Raw genomic sequence first — 11,854 nt, forward strand, 5'->3', positions numbered from 1 at the left:
GAGGCTCCTAAAATTAGCCGTCTTACCCATCCGAATTTCCTAAAGCTCTGATGGTGATCTCCAAAAAACCTTCTTTTGCTAACTTTGTGACCAAACTAGCTTAGTTGTTTCCATTACTTCTTTCAATTAGGACTTTAGGAAAACAGAATTAACTAATTTTAGGAGTTTCCTCAATTTAGAGTTATCCATGAGGAAACTCCTAAAATCTCTCTTTCTCTGCCTAATCCAAGATCCCATCAATTCCAAATAATTAATTCGAATAGCATCCCCCTAAAATTGATTTGCAACTAAAACCCCTCTTGGCCAAAAGTTAGAAAGCTCTAAAATGAATTTTGGGTATTCAGTATCCATTTTGATAAAAACACCCCTTACAAAACATAACTCAGATTTGATAATGGCACTCTCTACAAGCTTTACAAAATTTAAACCTAGCTTTTTAATAAAAATACCCATTGTAAAAATAAATAAATAAATAACTTCTTACGTACGCTTTGATACCAACTAATGTAGGCGGAAGCGTGTGGAAAGGCGAAGAACACCGTCTTCAAGCCGTTGGAGAAGAAGAACCGTCTTCTTCGATAAAATCCCTTGAGTCCACAAGGAAATAAGATAAAACCTTGAATCCACAAGGAAGAGAAAACTAAAACGAAACTTTATTCCATCAAATCTGATTTTTACATACACAAAACCAATATTTATAAAAAATAAAGAAGAATCCTACTCAACTCTATCTCTATCTCTAAGGATAAGGATAAACATCATCTCTAAATTCTATGTCACTATTCCTAATCCTATCCAAACTAACTAAAGAGAGAGAACGTCCTACATCAGATCATCCCCACTTGAAAGAGTTTAGCTCTAGTTACTCCTTCCTGAAGCATGATGTCGTATACTCGTAACTTAGTGCACATTGTATGACTAGTACCCATGTCCACAACATCGTATAAACATTCGTCTTGATAATAATTTTTAAAAGTAATACGACGTCGTGGTGAAAGCTTCTTATGATTCATGAACTTGAAAGCTTCATATATGATTATTGAGGATCTTCCTTTCGTGTCGGCATGTATCTCGCTGGCAAACAGATCTTGATCATCTCCCTGAAGATCTAGCTCATGATCGCCATATGTCATCTCGCCACTTTCTTCTTTGGAAAATTCTTCTTTAGGCGAATCTGGAGGCGTTCATGAGCTCCATTGAATGATTCGGGCTCTCCAAGCGCGTTGGATCACATTAGTGGCACACTAGATGCATATGTAACTGTCTTGGACAATCTTCCGGTGATGCAAACTCTGAATCAGAATGATGGAATCGACGTAACTTTTATATTCTTTTCTGGCACGGTACATGCAGCATGACTTTGAATTAGAATACACATGGCTTTCTTCTTGGCACGATCCTTGGCCTTTTGGGCTTTCACTCTCCTGACTTTAGCCTTGATCTCCAAAGATTCTTTATAAGTAACTGGTGCAAATTCTCTTATGAAGGGATCACAAATTTCATACCAACAACTGAAGGGTGGTTGACGCGATCTATATCGTTCTCGTTCCATCTTTATTAAGAAAGATTTGGGGTGAAGGCCTATAGTAACTCTGTCACACTTAATCATCTCTTTTTTGCTTAGGCCATATTTGTATCTACAGTCCTCAATTGCGTCAATCCATTCCAAGCACTCAACTGCACAATTATCATATCCAAAAAATGGTGGGACTAATTGTAAATCCATGAGGTTAAGTATAAAAGGAAGGAGAAGGAGAAAAATGAAGTAGAAAGGAATTAAAAGGCTCAATGGGCTCTTATTTGGGAAGGAATAGGGATTTGCGAAAATTATGGATGGGCTAAATCTTAGGGCATTTAAAAGATTTGTTGTGCCTCTAATGCTCTGTTTGGTGCACGGGTTTTTTTTTGCCCGGGAGTTATGTGGGAGAAAAAAATACCCGGGCACATAGGTGGGAAAAAAATAATCCTAGAAGTATCCCGGTAAAATATAAACCCCATGTTTGGTTCACCACACTATGGTAGGAAAAAATAAGTCCTAGAAGTATCCCGGTAAAATACAAAACCCATGTTTGGTTGGGTGGACTATGGTGGGAAAAAAAACCCTCTCTTATCTTATTACGAAAAATAGTCTACACCTGGCAAACGGGTGGGTTGGGCCGGCTCAACCCGCGGGTGATGCGGGTGCGGGTCCACAGGTGGGGTGAGGAAATGACCCGCATTTTTGCGGGTCAGAATTTAGGTGACCCGCAAAAGCCCGCGGGTGGGCCGGATGGGGATTGTAATAATTCTCATGATTATACAGCATCTGTTTTTCCCGTAATTCTGACTGGAAGCTATATTTGATTAGTAATTTGACACCACCACGCATAAGAACCATATTGAATTGTTAAATAAACTTTACATTTATAAGGCTTTAAATAATCTCTGAGCCCCTTCAATTTGTCCAGTAATATATATAATACAATAAATGAAGGGGAGTGATATCGACATGGCCATATTTTAATAACGGCACAACTAACTATGCTAGAGGGTTGATCCTAACCCTCTATAGATCGGAGGGTTAGAATTAACCAATGGAAATAATTTTGGGGCATAACCTATTTAGGCTATGGCCCATCTAATGGACGGTTTGGATAATCCTATGGTGCGGGCCGTACCGTACTTTTTATAAAGTGAGGATTGCCCTCATAAAAAACCCGTCCTGCACATAACATTCTGAAAAAAATTTCAAAAGACGGTAAAAATGCGGGTGCCCGCGGGTTGACCCAACCCGACCCGTGTTTTTGCGGGTTGGGTCACCCGCAGCTTAGTTTTGATGGGTAACTAAAAATTAGACCCGTGTCCGCAAATTTGCGGGTGGGTCGGGTCGACCCGCGGGCACGGGTCGCTTTTGCCAGGTCTAGTATACTCTTTCTCTGTAGTTAGATGGGTCCCACGTTACATGGTTGAATCAAATGGTCCCGATTAATTTATTTTGTGGTGGGGTTCACTACATGCCTATGATCCAATCCAAACGTTCAATGGACCCGGCATAAATAGACTGGCACGTAATCATCGTAAATAAGCTTAAATGGAAGAATCTTGATATATTTGATGGTTGGGATAAAACAAGAACACAGGATTTTCGGGGCATGGCCTGTTTACATTGGGCCCCAACAAAATTCTCTTTTGGGTGGACGCCACTGCATTTGGAAAATCATGACAAACTTATACGATTGTTTTTTTCTACATCTGAAGGGTAGACATTTTATGAGAACATAAGAACGTTGTTTATTTCTATATAGAGTGAAGGGAAAAAAAAACGGTTTGCATCATTAAGTACAATCCGAAACATATTTACAGGCAATACACATGTGCTCAAAAAAGAAATGTACACCAGCAAGACGCATAATAACCATATCTAAGTAGAAGAGGAAGTTGAGCCGACAGAACTTGTTGACGCTACTGGATACCCTTGAACGCTGGTCTCCTCTTCCCATGTTGTGTGCACCCACTAGTAGCAAGTAAATACCCATGAAGGGCAACATCTGCCTCCTGCCTCGTCCCATATGAGCGGTAACAAGCTCCACTAAACTTGTTCACCTGAAGATGGCAGTCCTGCCAATTGTCAAAAACCCCAACTTGCCTTCCCTTGAAAACCACGTAGAACTTCTGTTTTGCCATTCACCTACAGGAACGCACAATAAGATTACAAGTAAACAATAGTTTCCATAGACATGCAACAGAGAAAGGGTTCATAAACATAACCAAATTAAAAGAATGTTGAAAGACTTGAAGCACAATTAACCTCCATAAGCATTTTGCTCATCTAAGTAGCCACCACCTAGAAACACTTAGATCAGTAGAAGACTCACCTTTGCTGCACTTTCGCAGGAAGCCATTTCACATACGATTACTCTCCATCACAGAGTAGCCACATGATATGAATTAAATGAATGTCACAAGTACCCCATGTGATTGTTCAGTAAAATACATGGTAACATCTACGACAATGTTTTATAAAGCATGGTCATTAAAGCAGGAGGCGTAGATAACACTTACATCAGTAGAAGGAAATTTAATAACAATTGTTTTGCAAATTAACATGCCAACCATATTGTCTAAGTTCAAGCAGAGTACCCAAATAAAACCATTGAAGCAACCACAACCACAGCACAACAGTAACACAACTGATGTCCGAAGGAGATCAGTCACTCTACTCACTCCCTCCCAACTGACCGGGTCCGAAAGAACTTTGCGACATACATTTCTCAGAGGTCCTTCGGATAACGAACAAACGATCGCCCCTCTGCGAGGAGTGTGCTCAGATAGTCATATATGTCAGCGACCGCTGCACGATCAAGACCATCAATTTGTTGCAGTGCCTCCATGATCTGGTCACACAGAATGTTCTCCTTCTCATTATTCTCTTTAAGAACAGCGGTATTCTCTTTAATAGCAACCGCAACCTCGGAGACACTGGCGGCGAAAGTGTTTATAGTGGAATTCAAATCAGTGGAACCTCGCCTCTTGCGTCTACTAGGACCACCTTCCCTACTTCCCTCCTCGTCCATACTCGTGTCCATTGGACTTGGTGCCTGACGAGAGGTCGACCTACGAATATTTGGCCTACTCGATGAAGTGTGTGTCATAGGGGTCGGCATCTGAGGAGTACTGAAATCCTGAGAATGTTCACCCAAACAGTCATCATGGGAGAGGAACTCTATGAAGCTATCGTCTTCGGTAGGTGGCATTTGAGGAGTGTAGAATTCCTCGACAACTGGCCGTGGCGGATCCCTGTTATTTCTCCGAAATCCCCCATCTGCGATGTCCTTCCCAAATATTTCAACCCAGTCATCATACATCGCATAAGGTTTCTTGAAGAATTTACCTGTATCGGGGTTATCCTACACATTAAAGGAGACTATATCAATTAACAAATATATTGACTGGTGGGAAGGGAAAGCTTTAAGTAGTGTAGTTAGGCACTTCTTACCCTAACATAAGCCTCACCAACGTCATTCGTAACCGTGAGCCTCTTCAACTCACAGTCCCAGCCGAACCCACTCCTGTTTACTAAGCATGCAGGATCTTAAATATTTTCTTCATTTGTTTCACATGATTCTCGATTTGTGTGCGCTTCATATGGACGCTGAAAGTCTCATTCACAACCGTCGTACAGTATACATAGGCACTCTCTTTGAATCCGTTGAGGCATGTCTGCCCCTCCGCAAATTGATGTTTCAATGCTGCAAGTAAGACCTTATCCATCTCTGTAGACCATCTCGCATTCTTACCTTTATCGGTCTCAGCTTCGTCATCCATAACCTGAAAAGATATCAGTTGGGCAAAATGCAAGAAAACAGAACATTATCAATGCTTTTACAATGTTCTCATAACCATGATTTCCGAATTGCAGCGGCTCATCTTGTCATTCTGTATTACCACAATTGATTCACCAACCCATGCAATCCAACAGTCATACAGATTAGGCAAGCACGCATGATTATAATATATTTTGAATACAACAATTACCTAACAGCCAACAGCCAACAGCGAACAATATATAGTATTAGAAGATACAGAGTTCTGTATAAGTTGATTATTCCATAGCCTTCACATAGAATATGTTATTAGCTTGCCCTGTTCTTTCCCTGTATCGTAAAGAATGAGAACAGAATGCTCTTGACACAATACAGATTCATCCAATGCCACCAATTTATATGCTCATCCTGCAAGAAAGAAGATATAAGGAGACACTAATGTCGTAGGAGAAGGAACACCCAACTGTTAAAATTGGTTAGCCATCAGAAACCTTCATTTATCTTTTCTTCTTATTTATCATGTGGGATTGACTTACCTACGCCATAGATGGATGCTGTGTTTTTCTCTACCACAATGGATATTTACATTTCAAATGCCCATTTAATATGCCATTGCAATGGTCACCCAAAAAGACAGCAGTGTGTACATTGCATCACGCAGAACAGCCAACAATATTTGTTTAAGTAGAGGACTTTGTGGATAGTGGATTAGTGTGTCATTTATGTTTACAATATTTTTTTAAGAAAAACCAGTTTATGAAGGGTACTAAAAACCATGAACCTTGGTTTGTGCTGTGAACTGGCTAGAGATTCACTCGAGCTTTGTCCTGCCTACACTAGAGACTAATCAAAGTCCGATTCTGTCTCTAGTTTCCATAGCGTAATTACAATGACAGTCTCAACCAAAACCTTAGGCTTCACTGTCAATAAAAAAAGAGTGTGTTCTAAGGATGAAAGAACACATCTTTAAACGTTTTTTTTTTCTTTTTTTTTTTCATAATTTCTGAACTTCATTTAAAGATATGTAAGGGTCTGGTTGGTTGCACAATTTTTGGGGTTTACTAGTTTGTTTTGTTGGTTTTGAGGTGCCACGTCATCTATTAGTAGTGTTTGGTTGCCTAGGAGACTACTTACTGTAGTCCATATGTCATGCCTTCTGTCCCCCCACCAAACTAATTGGAAAAGGTTTTTGCTTTCCTAGTAGTCTTGGGATTTCACACTCTTCTCTCTTTCTCTCTTCTATTTCTAGATATTGGTAATGACACCCAGGCCCCTTATTTTGATAATGATCCTCCACAATAGGATGAGAATTTTTTTTTCTTTGTGAGATTTTCACTTTATGAGTTGTTTCAAGAAAATTTCAAATCAGAAACTGAGTCAACTCGACCAAGTCCAAGGTAAATTCATTGAGTTTTTAGAATTGTGTCTGTTAGCATATCTTGCTGGGCTTTAAACATGATGTTAAAACCATTGCATGTTTGCTCATTATTGTTTTTTGGCAGCGATATTTTTGAAAAATCAATGGTTAATATATAAAAGGGCGAGATTGGATCCCAGAAACCTGTTAATATATAACAGGTGGGCAGAGCTGGATGTAGACCCTGCACGATTTTCTAAAGAACTGATGGCTATTGCTTCAAATTTAGTTTGAGGATACAGAGGTATTTCTACTTCAGATTTATGAGACATTTGACAGACGAGAGGAGTAGTAAACTGGGTTTGTTTATTAATAATTGTTGAAGTTAACAGACAGTTCAAAGCAAATAGAAGTTAACAGACAGAGGAGTAGTAACCTGTTCTCTAGAAACTGTAAGAACAGCTGGAGCAATCTGTGTTTTTCAGAATGTGATCAGATTGCAGAGAAGCCCATGACGTCTAATAGTGAAAGAAATAAAATAAAGTGACAAATAAAATTTGAAATGAGGAAGGAGAAAAATCAGCATAAGGATAAACAGAAGGAAGTTGCAGAAAAAATCCATGAGAAACACATTTTTAGAAAACCCAGTTTTTCCAAACTGAGAGAGAGAGAGAGAGAGAGAGAGAGAGAGAGAGAGAGAGAGTCGCTCTAAACCTCGTTGTGAGTCGAGCAAAGTATCGAATTTGAAGAGAATAAAGTTACATAGAAGGGTGTTACAATGAAGCACTAGTCACATAGAATCCAAAATTAGTAGACCATATACGTGGCATACGAAAATATGTGCCATACAATCCAACCTCAACCACCATACGTGAACCATACAAATTTCAGAAACAACAACCATATCAAGCAGAGGGTGTATAATCTCTCCACATAGCTGAACATATTTCTGTCCTAATTCTATCTCCTTCTATCCCATCCTGAGCTCTACTTAGCCATGGCTCCCTACGCAGTTCTTCCTCATGTAATTCCTCCTCATCTTCTAGTCTTCCACCTTGCCTACTTGTGGAGGCTAATTCACTATTGCCAGAAGCAGCAAATTCACGATCGACAACACCAAGAAGCCCATCCCGAGGCATTACGCCTCTAATGAAGTTGTGAATACAACAACAGGCTATCACTAAATCAACCTGTTTGGGGAAGGGGTACATTGGTTCCCCGTGGAGCACGGCGAAACGCTTCTTAAGCACACCAAATGCACGTTCAATTACATTTCGGGCTGAAGAATGCCTATGATTGAATAGTTCCTCAGCGGTCCGTGGCCTGTTGGTTCGAAATTCATTCAGATGATACCTCGTCTTACGGAACGGGGTGATGAAATGACTGAGCAAGGGAAACCCGGCATCCACAAGATAATACTTCCCAGGGTGGCAGATAATTCCCCTCTCGTTAGCAAGCGTTTCCGCCAACAGTCTCGAGTCAGACGCAGATCCTTACCAACCAGCTTCGACGAATGTGAATTTTTAGTCAAAATCACATGCAGCTAGTACATTCTGGCTAGTCCACCCCTTACGACATAAAAATCGACCTCGCGTATCAAATGGCACTTTAGCCCGAATATGTGTCCCATCGACTGCCCCAATGCAATTCTATCATATAGGAAGGAAAAATGTTACTGACATAGTCTACAAGAAAGGCATAATTATAAGGCTACAAAGTCAATACCTTGAAGTAAGGATACAATCTTCCATTCGCTCTAATCTGTGCCGGTGTATCCGGTGATGGAGGTTTTATGAGTAAGTCTGACAAACTCATAATTGCGTCGAGAACCTTACTGAAATATCGACTAACAGTTTCTCCTGATCTTCTAAAATATGCTTTCATACAGCGGTTCCTCAGGTCATGTGAGATGATGTGTAAGAAAATATCGAACTGCTCTTCCACTGAGCAGTGGAGCGTATCAGTTAGCCGCCCGGTACCCTTTAATATATGGACAAATCTTGTGAAACATTCGACATTCATTCGAAGGAGATCATGGCAGTGCTCGTCTGTTCGCAGAGCGTAGGGGAGAAATGTGCGTGGGGTGAGATAGGTGTTCTCATAAGGAGAACATTCGAAGAACGCTTCTTGTTCTTCGATCACTGCCGCCAAGGCTACAGCGGTACCAGCTGCAACCAAAGCGCACCCCTGTATCGCCAAATTCATTCCACCATCATCTCCATTACCATCGTCTTCGGTTGGTAGTAAGCTCATTGCAAATGAATAAGTATACTCAAGCAATGAGAAATGAATGTATCTATTAATGAAACAAGGATGTAAGTATGGGTCAGTATTATGAGTGGACGATTCACTCTACAAGGATGTATCTATTCATGAAAGAAGGATGTAAGTATAGGTCAGTATTATGACTGGAAGATTCACTCTACAAGGATGTAAATAGAATATACAATATTCAAAACTCAAATGTCTCTCACTAACCCCATGAACTGATTTTTAGGTACCAACATGGGTTAGTTAACAATATTAACTTCTCATTATTCTCCAATGGGAAAAGTTGATTTGAGTCTTCAATTAAGCCATTGAGGGTTAGTGATTACTAACTGTGTCACGTATATATCCAATAATTAGAGAGTAAATGTTTTTTTAATTTTGAACACTGCTGACCCAAATAATCCTATTTTGTTCGTGGAGAAAAAATTATATACATAGCATCCTGTCCATAGAAGGAAATTATCTCTTCTGTCATCAAATTCATGCATTCTTAAACCAGGACATATAACAACAATCATTAAGCATTGCTGAACCATGCATTCGTTGGCCATAATTACAATCTAATAAGATTGAGAACAGATTATGACAGATTCAAGCAGAAAATGACACCAGATTCCTTCAACGCACATTCCAGAAGCATATAATGACAGATTGAAGCACATAATGAGAAGAGAAATTGAGATGGGGTTCTACCCATTCAGAAGAAAAAATGACAGATTGAAGCAGCAAATGCTTAATAATTCTCATCAGGTTCTACTGTTTCAGGACATTCTCATCTTCTTACCCTAACATAATATTTTTCCACTATGATTTCTAACCAGAAAATGACAGATTCAACAAGGGTTCTACCTGTTGAAGATTTGCTCGAGCTCGCTTTCCTCTTCCGTGGGTCGATTTTGTCGAATATAATGGGCTAGAAGCTGTGCTCTCCTCCTCAAATGCAGCAGCAGATCTCTTCCCTTTCCCTTCCATACACCATCAAATTTGTTCATCAACTATCTTCTTCTTATAGAACCGTAGGACGAACTACCACAACGAATTTGTTCAGGTGAGACCTCTGTTTTGCAGGATTTGTTATAGATTTTGTTCTCTGCTTATTTTTTCTGGCTACAATTTTGACTGGGAAAGAGCTTCTGTTGTGGAAGGGACAGGTTAATCAGAGGGTAGGGTTCATTGTGGTGAGGAGAAGAAGCCAAAAACATGGAGGGGACAGATTATTCGAGAGAGACGAGTGGGTTTTTCTGCCCTCTGGGTTTTCTCCTGAATCGATCGTCAGATTGGGTTTTTCTGCCCTTCTGGGTTTTCACGGGTGGGAATGCGAGCAAATTTTCGTCCCGGGATTATATTTTGCTCCCTCTTAAAACCCACCAACCAAACATGGGTTTTGTGCGGAAACTCCTCGAGTCTCCGAGGGTAAAAAAAAAACCCGTGAACCAAACAGAGCATAAAAGAAAAGGGAACCTGATGATTTCCATTAAGCGGGTAAGGGGTGATACATGGGGATTTGCAGACTTGGGCTAATGCTAAATAGAGAACTAGTGAGGGGTCAGGTAGAATTAGGTGGGTGAGAGGTTAATATTTAGGCCATTATTTAGGAATTGAGGTACATGGGATGGTATAAAAAAAAAAGGGACAAAAAAGGGACTTGCAGGTGTTTCTTTTTCTTTCTTCTTCTTTTTTTAATCTTAGCCCTTTTTCCAGGAGATGACAAGTCTGTGGTGTCGGAGAGGAGATGACAATTGGCTGATTTTTGCAAGGGTTTGTAGGGTTTTACTCTTGGTTCAAGGGAGATTAAAAATGGGGTGCGGCTATTTCGTTGAAGCAGAAAGAGAGGATGGGCTACATAGGTGAGTTTGATTCTATCATCAAGATACAAGAAATATGCGGTTAGGATCGATTTGAAGGGGAAGGCTGTTCTGTGCCTATCAATAAGGCGAAGATGGATTCAATCGGCCAAAAATCAAGGATGATTTGGGCCTAACTGAGAAAAGGTTTCGGGTGAACCTAGGAGGGTTGAAAACAAGATCAAGGTGAGTTGAATTTTTTTTTTTTTAAATGAGTTTTTGCTTTGGCTAAAGGAAAGACGGGCGGAAGGGCTGGTTTGGGTTCGGTGGGCTGAGAATAAGATTAAAGGGCTGGTTGCTTGGGTGCTATGTTGGGAATAGGAAGAGAAGATGGCGGGCAACATACAAAAAGTGCAATGACTTGCATTGGGGGAGCGGCTTTGATTGGGTTGAGGTGGTATGGCAAGAGGGGTTTGACGGCTGGGAAGAGACGGTGGCTCAGTAGGCTGAAAACAAGAGACAAATTAAGCATGGTGATAAAATACTTGGGTAAAGATCAGTGAATTTGAACTTATAGCAGGAAAGGATGATTGAGCCAAGCGGGTTTGATTCGAGGATAAGCCTCGCTCTGATACCAACTTACGTAGGCGGAAGCGTGCAGAATAGGCGAAGAACACTGTCTTCAACCCGTTGTAGAAGAGGAATACCGTCTTCTTCGATAAAATCCCTTGAGTCCACAAGGAAATAAGATTAAAATCCTTGAATCCACAAGGAGAAGAAGCAAACAAAACTTTATTCCATCAAAATCTGATTTTTACATACACAAAACCAATATTTATAAAAAAATAAAGAAGAATCCTACTCAACTCTATCTCTATCTCTATCTCTATCTCTAAGGATAAGGATAAACATCATCTCTAAATTCTATCTCACTATTCCTAATCCTATCCAAACTAACTAAAGAGAGAGAACACCCTACATCAACTTTCCAATGGTGGGGCAAGGTATTACATCTGTATTAGACCTGACATCGGATACACAGTAGGGATGCTTGGCAGATACTAGATTAATCCTAGGATGGATCACTAGATATTTGAAAATAATGTTTTACGGTAACTGAAGGATACGAAGGATTACAT

General features: G+C 40.2%; 1 protein-coding gene across 1 annotated transcript; it reads right to left on the reverse strand.

Moving 5' to 3' along the window:
• Positions 1-7,363: 7,363 nt before the first annotated feature.
• LOC143885806 (uncharacterized) lies at positions 7,364-11,601 on the reverse strand. The gene is made up of 3 exons (XM_077389866.1): positions 9,781-11,601; positions 8,386-8,956; positions 7,364-8,309 (listed from the first exon to the last, which is right to left on the reverse strand). Exons 1-3 carry the CDS (start codon positions 9,921-9,923, stop codon positions 8,184-8,186), a joined length of 840 nt encoding a protein of 279 aa, XP_077245981.1. The 5' UTR covers positions 9,924-11,601; the 3' UTR covers positions 7,364-8,183.
• Between the last annotated feature and the right edge of the window lie 253 nt (positions 11,602-11,854).

The sequence above is a fragment of the Tasmannia lanceolata genome, unplaced genomic scaffold (assembly GCF_043159265.1).
Source record: "Tasmannia lanceolata isolate RefF3 unplaced genomic scaffold, GAP_Taslan_0.1 ptg000009l, whole genome shotgun sequence".
Classification (NCBI taxonomy): domain Eukaryota; kingdom Viridiplantae; phylum Streptophyta; class Magnoliopsida; order Canellales; family Winteraceae; genus Tasmannia; species Tasmannia lanceolata.